At 41.3% G+C, this 15,979-nt stretch overlaps 1 protein-coding gene across 1 annotated transcript in view; it reads left to right on the forward strand.

The window, feature by feature from the left end:
- The window catches only part of si (sucrase-isomaltase), a gene marked incomplete at both ends in the record, with an annotated part of 96,259 nt that overhangs the window by 33,572 nt on the left and 46,708 nt on the right, over positions 1 to 15,979 (forward strand). Inside the window, 10 exons of the mRNA XM_079825273.1 lie at positions 430 to 486; positions 5,719 to 5,843; positions 7,243 to 7,331; positions 7,943 to 7,992; positions 8,128 to 8,301; positions 11,291 to 11,428; positions 11,577 to 11,771; positions 12,023 to 12,177; positions 12,835 to 13,003; positions 15,199 to 15,295. Of these exons, the coding sequence (XP_079681399.1) occupies positions 430 to 486; positions 5,719 to 5,843; positions 7,243 to 7,331; positions 7,943 to 7,992; positions 8,128 to 8,301; positions 11,291 to 11,428; positions 11,577 to 11,771; positions 12,023 to 12,177; positions 12,835 to 13,003; positions 15,199 to 15,295 (1,249 nt within the window). The remainder of the gene's footprint in view (positions 1 to 429; positions 487 to 5,718; positions 5,844 to 7,242; positions 7,332 to 7,942; positions 7,993 to 8,127; positions 8,302 to 11,290; positions 11,429 to 11,576; positions 11,772 to 12,022; positions 12,178 to 12,834; positions 13,004 to 15,198; positions 15,296 to 15,979) is intronic.

A 15,979-nucleotide genomic window follows, 5' to 3' on the forward strand; every position in this document is an offset into this window, starting at 1 on the left:
CTCAGGTTAATTATTTGGAGTATCTCTCCATTTTAAAAAAACACTGTTGCTGTCTTAAAGTCACCCAGTTACTCAGTTCAGACAGCTTTCAGCTTGATATGAATATCATATTAGAGTGCCACCATCAGAAGTGTACAGTGGGTTCTCCCTTAGGCACAAGCATGAATCATCTTTTCTTTTGGTTCGTTTGCTGCTTCTCTTTCTGTCAGCTTCTTACTCTTCTATATATCGCTCATATTCTCTCTTTCCAAAGCTTGAAAGACCATGACAGGAGGACCAAATCTCTCCAAAAAATCACCACCCATGATGGCCTGCCCATTAGTTTAATGAATAATACTCATTATTAAACCATCAAAATAATGTCTGTCATTATGTTCAACATGCACATATGCATTATCCTCTTTAACACGGCTGATTATTCTGTTTTAGGGTGTTACAACTGTGGAGGCCTATATCCCAGATGCCCTCTGGTATGACTTTGAGACGGTAAGACCATCCTCATGCTTCAGTAAACAATGGCAAAATGTACATTTCTGAGTGAATTATTCCAGTATAATCTGTGCTTTAAACTATCAACTTGTTCCTCTACTGAGTCAGAGGCAGAGGTTTAAAGCTTTTAAGCTCCTCTAGAGTCTGGTTAGCGCTCTAGCCAGATAAACTACCACCAATCAGATCACCTGATAGGATTGGTCCCTTGCGTCTATGTGTTGTGCGTCTCAGAACGGGTCGATTACAGAAGCCGTGATTGGCAAAGCAGGTCTTGAATGACCCTGGCAGAGGAAGAGAGAGTTTGATGGAGAGGAGCTACACGGAGAACCTGATTGGATCTGAAATGACTTATGGATAGAGCGGAGACTCAATGTCTGTCTCTGAGTCTCGGCATTGACCTAGTCGCACAGTCAGAGAGAGGGGTCTTGTGAAAGAGATGGGTAATTCAGGCAGTGTGAGGTGAATTAACAATGAAAACCCAACTGAAAATAAGTATGTTAAGCTCAGTTTCTGCTGAAATATTATAGTGATTACAGTTATTGTTATTACTGTAAAATACAGTCATTTGTATAAAAGTTATGGTGAATATCAAATTGTACCTAGTATAGTTTGGCAGAAACTATGACTCTGATCCTAAATCTAATGTTCCCTTTCAAGGGAACTCACGCTGCGTCACTGCTGTGGGAACGCCTCTGCGTGATTGCGTCCTGAAGCACGTATGTAACCAGTCAAATAGTGTGACAGAACGTCATAGGCGGGTGATGTCGTAGACCCAGAAACTATAAATCACCCGTGAACACAAACAGATACTAGCTTCTGTGCCTTCAGTAGCATTCTATGTTGTACCATCGTCTGTCAGATTGGTGTTTTTGTCCGTTGTATTTGAGAATACTGGGAGTTTTTCACCTCACACAAAAATAATACATATACTGACAAAGAGTGCACACACATTTAAGTTAAAATGGCGAGCGAACAACCACAACAGTTTACAAAGTGTGTTCATCCCTGCCCATGCTACATCACGGGTGGGGATACACATTCCATATGTGTTGTTTGTATGGGAACGCTGCCCTCCCGCTGAGCACTCTCCGAGGAGGGCGCTTTGGCTCGCATTCCCCGCGGAGGTCCCGCGCCATCTTCAGTCATGGGGATCACGAATGGATCCGGCAGAAGTGTTAGAGACGGGCATCGTCCTTTCTCTGTCTTCACTTGCCCAGTCCACTGTTTCATCTCAGGTTTGAAAGCACGCTTTGTGGTTTCTTCCGCCCCAAGTGAAGCACAGAGGCAGTAATCCTATGTATGTGCGTCAGCTCTCGTTGGGCTGACATTGTTCATTCATAAATTTCCCATATGTCTAAGATAAGCACACAGCGAATCACACGCTTGCTGCAGGCAGCACGTAGATTGCAGTCTGCAATAAATATTTTAGTGGCTGATCTCGCGTTTGCTGAGGCTGCGCGTAGATTACAGTCTGCAATAAAGAATCTATGGCTCAGATCGCTCGTTTGCCGAGGCAGCGCGTTGATTATGGTCTGCAGTAAGGAATCAATGGCTTGGATCTTGCGTGGTCGAGGCAACGCGTAGATTATGTAATCGCAATTTATTTATAAGCGGTGGGAACTGAGCTGACAGGATTTATTCCCTTTCTCTCTATATGTTCATGTCATGATTCATTTTGCATTTTCGATTCTAATATGAATATTTAGCCTGTCTGGTTGGTTTTGAATGTATTTAATTTTGAGGAATTAAATCATATATCTTTTTGGCTTGAATTTTTTTTTATTGCCTATGTGAAATACTTTTTCTAAAATCCATGTTTATGGTTAGGGCACGCGCCGAGTGCTTTGTACCAAATTATACAAATATAATAACTTTCTAATTCCAAATTGTGGAAGCAAAGCGAAGTCCTCCAAGGGTGAGGTGGATCTAAAGACCGTTATTGTCACGAAGAGGGCTTCGTCAAATAAAAAGTCCTGACGCCATCAATTTCAGGCTTCTGAGGGTAGTCCCCTCCGTAGGAACGCGGTGTTCACGTCTTTATACTGTGCCCGTCTCCCTTCTGTGCCCTCAGGGGACCGTTCTGCCAACCCAGCCGCAATGCCGGGGTGTAGAGGGTCCTCGCGAGTCAACCGAGGGTGGCTCGCCCCCTCCAAGGAGGGCTTTAGAGCAGTCAAGCCAGTCGTTCCAAGCCGGTTCACTGTTTTGTGGCACACCTGAGGCCAGTCTCGAGAGATTGGTACCCTTAGTAGTTTCTGACGATATCAATGTCAGGTTTCTGAGGGTCCCCTCCATAGGAAGGCGGTGTCCACCTCATTATACGGTGGCTGTCTCCCTTCGGTGCCCTCAGGAGGCCATTCTGCCAACCCCGCCGCAATGTCGGAGAGTAGAAGGGTCTCACGAACCACCCAAGGGTGGTCCGCGCCCTCCACGGAGGGTCCAAGAGCAGTCTGGCCAGTTGTTCCCTGCCGGTTCGCCGCTTCATCAGCAGTATACCAGAGGCCAGTCTTAAGGGACTGGTACCATTAGAGATTTTTTGGAGGAAACATCTGGGCTCTGGCTTTTGACACAGGAAGTAGAGACTCTTCTGCGAAAGGAGGCTATGAAAAGGGTTCCTCCTCCCAGCAGGGAGTCAGGGTTTTACAGCCGTTACTTCATTGTGCCAATGAAGGATGGAGGATATTCATCCTTCTATAACACAGGAGGTCCCTGAGGTTCGCTTTCGGGGGAGAAGCGTACCAATATCGGGTAACCCTGCTTTCACGGAGTGTGTGGAGGCTGCAGTAGCGCAGCGGCGTCTGCAGGGCACCCGCATACTCATTTATATCAACGATTGATTGATCTTTTGCTCAGTAACAGAGCATATGGCAGTTCAACATTGAGATGTTGTGCTTGCTCATATGGAAAAGTTGGGGTGGAAGCTGAACGCAAAGAAAAGTGTGCTTTCTCCAGTACAGAGAACCACTTATCTGGGTGTGGTATGGGATTCGGTGGCGATGCGGGCTCATCTGTTGCATGTATGTGTTGCATCAATTCTCTCAGCAGTAAAGGAACCAAAGCTAGGCCAGCCACTCACTGTCAAACAGTTTCAGAAACTGTTAGGTCTTATGGCAGCTGCATCCAACGGGATACCTTTTGGCCTGCTGAGCATAAGACAGTTGCAGTGGCGGCTCAAAACCAAGGGGTTTCCCAGAGGGGATACCCGCTCTACATGATCAAAGTCACGCTGCAATGCCTTCGTGATTTAGTCATGTGGAAAGTTCCTTGGTGTATGTCTCAAAGGCCGGTGTTGGGGACTCATGTTTATTGCGTTATGCTAACGACAGAGACTTCCCTCGCGGGCTGAGGAGCAATCATGAGTGGTCGCTCGACTCAGGGTCTGTGGCAGGTCCATCAGCTCTCATGGCACATAATATCATAGATATAATGGTGGTGTTTCAGGCTCTGAAGCACTTCCTGCCAGACCTCATGGGCCACCGTGTGCTTGTTTGTTAAAGATAATGACAACACATCGGTGGACTGCTTCCATCAGGGCAGCTTTCATCCCTGGGTACCTGAACCAGGAAGCGGACATCCTGCTCATAAGTTTAAGTCTCTCTTTAAAAGGTGTATGCGGCACTCCTCTGGGTGGTGTATCTTTGGGACGAAACCCTCTAATTACACTTTTCCTTCGTGGCACTTTGAGGTTAAGACCTGCAGTTCGCACTAGGGGGACCATTATGGGGCTATTATGTACAGGGCCTTTAAGAGGCTCCTTTCAAGCTTATTGACAAGGACAGACAGGCATCTGGCTCATATGGGGACGTGGGTATTGTCGTTCCCACAGCGGTGACTTGAAAGGGAATGTCTCGGTTACATATGTAACCTTAGTTCCCTGAATAGGGAACTCGCGCTGCGTCACCCGGCCATACTCCCTGCATGCCTGTGAGCGCCTACTTCAGGCTTTTTTAGAAGCTAGTATCTGTTTGTGTTCATGGGTGCTTTATAGTTTCCGGGTCTATGACGTCACCAGCCCATGACGTTCTGTCACTCTATTGGACTGGTTACATACGAACTTCAGGACACAATAACGCAGAGGCGTTCCCACAGCGGCGACGCAGCGTCTCGTTCCCTGTTCAGGGAACTAAGGTTACATACGTAACTGTTGATTCTAAATAAATGTATATTTTAACAAATACTTACATTTACTAAAACATATCTTAATGTAATTTAAAATGTATTCGTTCATTAATTTTTTTTACTTGTTTCCATAATTTGCATTTAATTTCCATTTTATATATCTTGCAATTAGAACTTTTTTTTCTCAGAATTGTGAATTTATATCTATAGCATGAAATTGCTAAATTTAAAGTCAGAATTGTGAAATATAAACTCGCAATTCTGAGAAAAGAAGTCAGAACTGCGAGTTTATAAAGATATAAGAGATATTAATTCAAAATTGTGAGGTATAAAGTCCGAAGTGACTCTTTATTCTGACTTTATACCTCACAAATCTGACTTTATACCTCACAAATCTGACTTAAAATCTCACAATTCTGACTTTATACTTCCCAATTCTGACTTTATATCTCACAATTCTGACTTTATACCTCACAAATCTGACTTCCTATCTCACAATTCTGACTTTAAATCTCACAATTCTGACTTTATACCTCACAATTCTGACTTTATAAGTCCCAATTTAGCTTCTTTTCTCAGAATTGCGAGATGTAAACAGAATTGTTAGATTAAAGTCACAATTACTGTATCTTTTGAAATGTTTCATGCTGTGGCAGAAACAAGCTTCCATACCAAGGTTACCATATATTTTTTGATTGTTTTTAAATATAATGATTTCTCATTTTTGTTTGAATACATTTTCAAATTGATTTACATTTATGCATTTAGTTGCTGACACTATACTCTGCTAAATAAGCTTCAGTGATATAATAATAATTGCAATATTTTTAAATAAATAAAAAAAAAAACTCTACCATTCAAAATTGTGGGGTCAAGATTTAATTCTAATATGCTAATTTAATGCGCATGAAACATTTCTTTTAATAAATGCTGAAATCAGTTGTGCTGCTTAATATTTTTGTGGAAACCATGATTTTATTTTATAGGATATTTTTATAGTGTATTTTTTTAAATACAAGATTTTTGTTGTCCATATTTGCTCCATCCCTGTAATCAAATTAAATAATATATACCTATATTATTTATAGTATAATGTTTTGATTTGTTTTGTAGGAGACAAAGATTACAGAACGCAAAGTAAAAATGAACATGAACCTGCCCGGAGATAAACTTGGTTTACACCTGAGAGGCGGAGCCATTCTGCCTGTTCAAAGACCAGATGTCACCACCACACACAGGTAATGACGGGAACCTCAAAAAACGAACAAACAAAAACATACCTGTGCATATAGCATTATGGGCTCTATTTTAACGATCTGAACTCATGGTCTGAAGCGAATGGCGCATGGTCCAAAAGGGTTGTCCCTTTTCTCTTAATGAGTCATGGGTGTGTTTTGTGTGTAACGTGCAATAAACCAATCAGAGTCTCATCTCCAATTTCCTTTAAAAGCCACTTGCGCTTGCACCTTGGCAGATTCGCTATTTACATGGCGGAATTTGCGAGCGGAAAGACCTAACGCTTCTCCAGAGAGGAATCCCTTTATTTTTAATATTTAAAAATGTTTGTGTGCTGCTGCATGCCTATAGGCGCACATTACTAACACACCATTTAAATAACACAAAAAATACTGCGCTATGGACTTTAGGACTGGTCAATGGCGCAGTCTATTTCAGGTGCCTCAAGATAGCAAAGCGCCAACAATGCGTCTGAACACACCTCGTATTCAGACCAGCACACAGATGGCGAACAGATGGGCGCGAGTGCATTTCTATTTAAACAACATGGCGCTGGATATGAAAATGATAAGTGCGTTGGGCTGGCGTTTCATTGTTGCACAGTCTATATAGGGCCCCATACTGCTAAAAAAAAAAGTAATATTAAACAATTGTCACTAAACTCTATCATAGAGTATGAATACAGCCAATTGGCTTTAAGGGAGTCTTTTAGCCTCGCCACCTACAACAAACACATCTGATGCCCAGTACGATAGTGTCCATGCTTTTCTGGAGATTTTATCATATCATGTTTTGTTTTTACATTAACCATAAACCTACCATATATTCTTATTTTACATTTTGAAGTATTGTAACACAACATAACATGATTAACATTACAGTGTGAGTTTATTATGCTGAAAACGGACAAATATTTCGATGTGTTTTTTTTTTTGCACTTGCCTCTGTGTGTTTCAAGCATTTATCTTTTTTTATTTTTTCCTCTCAGATGTAGTTATGTGTTTTCATTCATCTCATTTCTGTTCATCTGCATGAGGCCTGAGTTTCCATTAAACATTAGGAAAATTGTTTGAATTTCTCTCTGTGCTCAATTGCTATTATTTCACAGTGCTTTTATTTCCCTCTGAATGTATTACATGTTCAACAATAGATACTGTATCTCTCAAAGTATCTTATAGGGTGATCTTGCACATAAATTAGGGGTGATACACGAATGCTTCACAAATATAAGGTGAAGGACAACTTATTTAAAATTCACCCTGCTTTGCTGTGCAGTGTCTGTGACATGTTATTCACAAACAAGAATCCCATCTGAACTTCAAAGGATTCGTTTTCCATCTGCTCTTCAGTTTCTGGTAAAAAGTTGTACATTTGTGTGATGAAAGTTATGTGTTCCCTCAGCCGACTTCATCCCATGGGACTGATCATCGCTCTCGATGACAACAAGGCTGCGTCAGGCGAGCTATTTTGGGACGACGGAGACTCTCGAGGTATTTTTCAGGGACTTGCTATTAATTAAAAGTTGTTGTTTTTTTCTCCTACAGTTCACTGTCAGAGCAAAAATCTACCTACAAAGGGCTCAATAATACGGATGTTTTTCTGCAAGCCAGGAGTTCAGATTTCTACTTGTTCTAATGTTTTCACTTATCAGAACAAACTGTATTTATATTTCATTAAGTTAGATTTTTACTTCATAAGAACATCTATAATTTAACCATGACAAATATAAATTCATACAGTAAACAAACATTTTGCTTGGATGCATCCACGATTTCGAGAAAATGTCACCTATATGCTAGCAAGGTAGTAAACCTTACCTTGATTTTTACATTTGCAGAATTTGCTACATCAAAATGTTCAATAAATTAACTGTGCAGAGAAAAACAAATGTTAGTGTTTGCAAGGCATAAAAAGATATGAATATGAGCAACAAACCTAAGATGTAGTGAAAACGCAACACTGGCCTGAAACATGGTTTATCCTTACTGTTGAGCCCTTATAGTTTTTTTAAGCTAAATTATTAGATTAAGCAAAAAAAAAAAAAAGACAACTCTTCTATGACTCATATTTAAGTTTGCCTCTCATAACTTCTCTTTCTTAGATACTGTTTCATCCAAGTCGCACATTCGCTACCAGTTTTCAGTGGATAATGTACGTCATCTTAATGTTACATTTTGTTTTGTTTTTAGACATTACAGTTTATGTCCAAACTGCAACATTTAAGTCATTTTTAAAATTACATATTTATTTTTGATATTAATATATGATATTTTTGTGCTGGATCAGGATGTCTTGTCAATGCATGTTGCCCACAATGGATACACAGATCCAAACAACTTGAAATTTGAGGACATCACTGTGATGGGAGTGGATATTGCTCCTGCTTCCGTGACTGTGTCAGACAGTACCACTAATAACACTCTTAACATGTCCCAGGTTCACTACGATTCTACCAAGCAGGTAATCATAATTTTAACATTAATGCGTTTCCTCTTCACCACCAAAGTGAAAATGAAACCATGTTTTTGTGAGCAATTACTTATTTTGACTGACATAGGATATTCAACACATTACAGATAAAGGAAAAATTCACATTAAGACCAGGAATAAAAAGTAAATACAGTACATTTTCATATTCATATTCACTTTATCCCCACTTTATTGGATCTTCAGATGTTATTGCATGATCTAAAATGTAGCTACAACAACAGAACGATCAGATATTTTAATGACAGTATACTGTATAAATCATATAATGTTTGCTTTGGTTGTGACACTCTCGAAAAAGCATGCTAACATAAATAGCAGCAGAATACAAACATGCATGATGCAATGCAACTAAAGTAAAAAATTAAAGCTAAGAGGCAGATAAATTGATGAAAATTAGTATAGTCAGGCCATGGTTAATTATTATAATTTGTCCGCTCAAATCTCTAAACCTATCTATCTAGTACTCTAAAACAGCATCTAATGCTTCCATTAAAAGCCAATGTTTTCTCAATTAAAAAGACTTCTGAAAATAGCTGTCCTTCAAAGGGCTTTACAGAATTCTCAGAAATGTATTAGCTAATTTGGTTTCACTTTATTTTGATGGTCCCTTTTGGACATTCTGTTGGCTATAAGTTACTTTGCACCTACATGTCTACTAACTCTCACTAGAGTATTAGTACTGTTAGACTGGTAGGGTTAGAATAAGTTGACATATTGTTGCAAAGTTACTTATAGGCTCAATCCCAATTCTACGTTTAATAGATTACTCACTCCCAACGTTGTTTTGCCCTGTTTTTGGACTTACGTATGAGCCTTCAAGTTTCCTAAGGCGATACATAATGATACAGAACATACAAGACTGGTGAAGCCACTTTTCCATCGGACCAAACTGTTTATTAACCGTTCCATTCCGTGACGATCTGAGCCGGCCGGTATGGATATGGTTTTGTTTACTACTGTGGTGCTGCGATAACGGAGCTCTTTGCAATGTAATACAAACGAGTCAGTTGTTGCCTTGGTAATGCAACAGTTAACAAACGATACGTGATGTAAATAGCATACCCCTTCGTTTGAAGTGTGGTCCTAAAAAATCTGAAGGGTTATCTGGCTCTTCCCCTACCACTCCAGCCAAAAGAGAATCGAGACACCCATACCCCTTCACTTGAACGTGCAAAACAAAGGGATATGGGAAAGAGAAGGGCTAAGGGGTAGAAATGAGATTGAGCCTTAGTCAGTAGAATGTTTGTTGGAGGAGCATCCCAATAAAGAGTTGATATAAGCAGATATTAAGCAGAAAGTGTACTAATACTCCAATGACAGTTAGTTAACATGTAGTTGCAAAGTTATTTATAGTCTACCGAAGGTTAAAAAAGGACCAACAAAATAAAGTGTTACCGCTAATTTGACATTCATAGAATATCTCTACAAAGTGAAAAACAAAAAGAAATCACTGCGGACGTAACATACAATAATTAGGACTGTGAGCCAGTTCAACAAATCATGTACACAAAATAGAGCCTGACGTCTGTTTAATGCGGAGCAGGATTCCCTAGGGTACCAGGAGAGGCTCTGTCATTCCAAATGAGTATCCAGTGATGCTCATGGAGCAGTGATTGAATTTGTCAGGGCTCTCAAAAGCACATACATATAAGGCTATGATAAAGGCCATTGCTTTCTCCCAGAACTCAAGGTCTTGGAATGACAACACGGAGACTTGCAGACTTCAGTCTAAACTACATGACACAATTATTTGTTACAATTATAAAGCGTTTTTCTTGGCATACAAAGCGCTTTATGGAAGGGGGAATCTCCTCAACCACCACTAATATGTAGCATCCACCTGGATGATGTGACATAAGCCATATATTGCGACAGGACGCCCACCACACACCAGCTTATTGGTGGATAGGAGAGAGGTATGAAGTCAATAAGTATGACCCTGTCCCAAATGGCACACTAAACACTTGTGGTCTTTCTTGTGAATCCTCACTTTCATGACAAAACGCCGTTTTGACTGTCGGGAAGAAGTCTGCTTCGGCCCACCAGTGCGGGCTCAGCAAAAGTACTTTTTCGAAGGACTTCCTGGGATTTTTAATGACCACAGAGAGTCAGGACCTTGATTAAAAAGTCTCATCCAAAGGACGATACTTTTTGACAGTGCATAGTGTCCCCATTGCTGTCTGCATTTCCATCTGCGCCTAAAATACTGTGAAGATTAGGCAAATTAGTCCGGTGGCCTAGGACTGTGCGTGACTTTCCAGTTCCCACTGGATTTCATCCTCTGCATATAAGCTTAATAAAGCCTGAACCTCGTTGTCGGTTCAACGGTTGTATTTTTGAAACTCCATTGTTGATTCCAATAGCATACAACTCTTACTGCGATCACCTAAAATGCTGCATGGAGTCAACCAATCAAAATGCTGTGTGAACTCAAGCAATCAGCATGTTCAGAGCCCAAGTCCTACCCCCGAAACTTTAAAAAAGTACTACCTCACAAGCAGGGACTTTCTGAGGGGGAAATTTTTACACAGAACTTTATTTAGACCCTGGTCTCTATGGCCAAAACACACAGAGTACCACCCCAAAGTCCTTCGTTCCTGGGGAAAGTTCCTGCGGTGGAAACGTGGCTACAGACCACAGGGTGAGTACCCCCGCTGGCCTCACTAACACCTCTTCCACCAGCAACCTGGTTTTCCCAGGAGGTCTCCCATCTGGGTACTGACCAGGCTCAACCTTGCTTATCTTCTGTGGGCAACCAGTCGTGGGCCGGCTAAAGCTGCCTGACATTAATTTCAGCTGCTGTAACTTATGGCACATTCACCAAGAGTGTAACAATACCAAGTGACTTAGACCAAGTGAAGAGCAACGGTATTTGTCATTGGCATCCTCTAACTAGAGGCATCATTGGCATCACCTGCTGTCTTTTGTGTGATATATATTATTGTTTGTGGTCTGCTAGGTGATGCATCTGAGCAATCTGGAGCTGGAGCTTGGGAAGAGCTACACAGTCAACTGGAAGCCTAAACTAAATTTCGACTGTAGCCGTAACGATGATTTCGATGAGGCCAAATGCAAAGCCCTCGGCTGCATCTGGGAGGTCAGAGAGAGATGATGTTCAATATTCAACCCTATTGTTTTCAAAGAGACTTCTGGCCTGAAGTGTTTCCTGTTACAGCTTTGAATTTGTACTTTTTCTGCATTTGTTGTAACGTAATTGCTCCATATGTTTTTATTCTCTTTTGTAGCCTTTAAGTGATCCCAAGTGTTATTATGCTGAGACCCACGGCTACATCGCCAGCAATGTGGATATGACACAAAATGGCATCAATGTAGATATTGAACTTAATACAGACTTCCCAAGTCAGCGTCCTCTATCTCGAGATATCAGCAAGCTCCGTGTGGAAGTCACATACCTTAGTGGACACAGCCTACGTTGGAAGGTATGTTTTTTCTAAATTTAAGATCGAGACCAAGACAATGACAAAAAGCATACAATTTAAATGTATTAATTTGGCAGACTCTATTATCCAAACGACAAACATTGCAATCAAGATGTACTGTACTCCCTCGGGTATTGAACACATAACCTTGGTGTAACCATGTTCTATTGTTTTAGCTACAGGATTTTTTTAACAATGAAGAAAATAATTGTATACATTTAAGAGTAAGATTAAGATTGTGTTTGGTCTAGATCTTCGACCCAGACAATGCACGCTACGAGGTCCCCATTCCCCTCAATCTGCCAGCCACACCAGAGACAGACGAAAACAAGAGACTGTATAAGGTCCAAATTAGTCAAAAGCCATTTGGGATCCAAGTGATCAGAAAAAGCACAGGAGAAACTATGTGAGTAATACCCCTGAATTACTCTGGAGTCTAGACAGGTTCTTTGGGCAATAATGTGGTAGTTTTACTGTCATTTTCTCTGTTACAATTTGGCATGCAAATCAACACCAATATTTCAGATTAAAATTTATATAAATAGATGAGGGAAAGTATATATTGTATCTGCTTGGAAGTCGCTATTTGTAAAGCATTTATATTTAGACATTTTGCATTTACATTTATGTACAGTAATTGGCAGACACTTTTATCCAAAATGGGTTTTATCAATGTATAATGCTTTAAAAAAATAAATACAATAAATTATTTAAAATAAATTAAATCAATAAAAATATTTATATTATGTATACTTATGTTATATATTAATTAAAAAGCATGTATATAAAATAATTAGCTAAATGCTATTTAAAATAATTTTAGAAGGAGATTAGCTTGTCAAAGTTCCCAAAGGTATTGCAGCTGCAAATTAATCGGAAAAAGCAACAAAGAGGCAGTTTTGTAGAGGAACACAGGAGTTTAGTGCAGAAATAGCAGTGCTGATGGTGCAATTTCGATATAAAAAGCACAGTTTGCTTTCTTAATGAAAGGAACTTATTTTTTAGAAGACAGAAAACATATTTAGTGTTCTCAATGTTTTGCTAAATCTCATTCTCTCTCTAGATGGAACTCTGCCGTGCCAGGGTTCACATTCTCAGACCAGTTCCTTCAGATCTCCACACTCCTCCCCTCAGACTATGTCTATGGTTTTGGTGAAACAGAGCACCCCAGCTACAAACATGACCTCAACTTTCACAAATATGGCCTGTTTGCGAAAGACCAGCCTCCAGGGGTGAGTGTCAGAACCACTGGTTATGTTTTACAAGCCTTCCTGCATGATATGTCATCCGCACTTTACACATCATGTTGCAGCTGACCCGAATGTATAGTTTGGCCCTGGTTTAAGGCCACTCAAAGCAGTGATCACATGCATTAATCATTGTGACGGTTCTTTTTTATCTCATGTATCATATTTCAACCCAACATCAAAAGAGTATATGGGCTGGGGTGCCATGTGCAATGGACATGCTGCCGCGGGCTCCTGGACAAGACCCCAGCACCTCCTGCATGTCAATTGTCTCGAATTACTGGCGGTACAGTTCGCCCTGCACCGCTTCCGAGCGTTGCTCAAGGGTCAACACGTGCTAGTTCGGTCAGACAACATGGCCACAGTAGCGTACATCAACCGTCAAGTTGGTCTATGCTCCCGCCGTGTATGTAGCAACTCGCCCGCCACCTCCTTTTATGGAGTCAGAAGCATCTGAGGTCGCTTCGTGCCATCCATATCTCGGGAGACCTGAATCGTGCAGCTGACGAGCTCTCACGGCTTCAGCCACGTCCTGGAGAATGTCCTCCAACTGCGCCATGCCCTTCCCACGTCCTGGAGACTCCATCCCCAGACAGTTCAGCTGAATTTGGGAACAGCGATTCCACCAGGAGTGTGGCCTCCTCTTGGACTCTAGCGCATGGCGCCTCGCTGACAGACATCTGTAGCGCTGCAGGCTGGGCGAAACCCAACACATTCGCCAGGTTTTATAACCTCAGAGTGGAGCCAGTGTCCTCTAATGTACTCGCCTCAACTAGTGGCCGGTAACTGACAGGCTCAGGTGTCTTCGCTTGCTTGCCACTCCACTCCACTCCACAGACTGGATACGTGCAATATTTTCTCAGTTCTGCTTCTCCTGAAGCCCTGAGCTCTCCAGCACTGTTGATGCTGACACCAGTGTGCATGCCCACTCGGCCAGCCCTCGTGTCCCGCTAGGTGCCCCCGCTGGGTGACCCCTACATGTGTATTTCCACTGTAAGCCTCCTTGAGCATGTGTCTTTCCCTTGGCAAGACATTGCTACTCCTGAGGTGTAAAAATCCTTTAACGGGTTACCCCAGAGTTCTTCCTTATGCAGCCCCTCCTCGGGTCATATGTGTTTCCTTAAGTCCTCCCTACGAGCAGGCACTTGGCGCATGTTTCCACGTGGAATACGTCCAGTGTACCTCGGTATTCCTGTGATAAGTGGGAGTCCTTCGTCCGTACTAGTCTTACGACGCAGGGCACTGGACGACAGCCGAGTGGCGTGATTATACTGGACCCCCATTCGTCAGTCACTGACGTTACGTATGTAACCCTCGTTCCCTGAGGAGGGAACGGAGACGTAACGTCCATCTGCCACTTCCGCTGTACCGCTGGAACGGCCGGTAGTATAGATCTCGGCTCCTCAGCAAGTAACATAATGCGATATTGCCAGCATACTTTCTAATATACCCACGAGGTGGGGCGGAGTTATGGTATGCAAATTCTGCAGGCCCATGGCATTGCATCGCCATTGGGCGTTTTCTAAGATCTCGAAAATTATAGGCTTCTAAGCGAAACCCCAATTCGTCAGTCACTGATGTTACGTCTCCGTTCCCTCCTCAGGGAACGAGGGTTACATACATAACCGATACATTCTGTTTCCTTGGTTACTTATTAGGTCCTTGTTTGTTTCTATTGTTACTTATTAGTTTCACCTGTGGCTGGTTTGGTTTCCTTTTTTCTTACTGTGTGTATTTATAGCCTTGTGTTTTCAGTTGTGTTTGTCGGTTCTCGTCTTTGGTTATAATGTGTATGCTTTGTTATTCTCCTACGAATCTACTGAGAATTCTCCTTGTTCATTAAAGACTATTTATATTTATTACCTGAGTAGTGCGTGTTGGAAAACCACACTACAAAACGTGACCGTTATTGGTTGTCATTCGTCCATACTGGACACGCTAATAGCCTTATTCTCTGACTCACTTCATGACACAATGCCTAGAGAAAGAGAAGCAAAAGAGAGAGCTATATGAAGGAAGATAGAGATGTAATTAGGTTAATGAAAACAGAGTGATGGGATTTGCAAGGTTCATTCCTTTAAGCTAAATAAAAATCTCCCATTAACACTTAATTGTCTGTTTAACGCTGAGAACAACTGAAATCGCATCACAAACTCAAATCTCTTTCTCCTCATTTGTAGTTTAAGCTGAACAGTTATGGTATCCATCCCTTCTACATGGGTCTGGAGAAATCAAAAAATGCACATGGTGTCCTCCTGCTCAACAGCAATGCCATGGGTGAGTACAAACACATATACTAAACATTTGTGTCCACTTGGACCCACTGGCCACAACCTTTTTTTTTTTGTTGGCTAAGACTAAGATAAACCTGCCTAAGATGATTTGCTAGTGTAATCTGGTCTAATTGTTCCCATTTAAAAGCACCAGTTTTTCCCATTTTCAGAAAACCAGTTAAGGCCAGTTAAGGCCCAGTTCACACAGAGACGCATTTAGCTGTATACGTAAAAATTGTGCATCAGCGTTTCGTCCAAACGGATCCAGCATTTTGGGAGCCTGAAACCTCTATTTTTTTAAACCGGGTCCCAGAGTGGATAAACGACACCCTTGCACTTTCGTGTATACAGCCAATCTGTATATTTTTTTAAAAGAGTATGTCATCACCTCATGTTTCAACCGTAGTAAGACACTGCATGCTCTTCTTCTCCATTTTTAGTGTATTTCTGTGGCAGAATTACAGTGCCACATACTAGTCTGGCATGTATACTACATCGTTTTGAGTCGGATTCAGGGGTTTAGTGTCTGCGCAGATATTTCTCAAGACGAAGGAAAAAAAAGATTGGATAGGGAAAGCTCTGGTTTCGTGTGGATGTGGCCGTTTTTTTTTTTTCTTTCTTTTTTTGCATGTGCAGATTAAAAGTAAAAATTAGATAGATGGATAGAAATATAAACTCTGTTCCTCCA

Source organism: Gobio gobio, assembly GCF_949357685.1.
Source record: "Gobio gobio genome assembly, chromosome: 9".
Lineage (NCBI taxonomy): Eukaryota > Metazoa > Chordata > Actinopteri > Cypriniformes > Gobionidae > Gobio > Gobio gobio.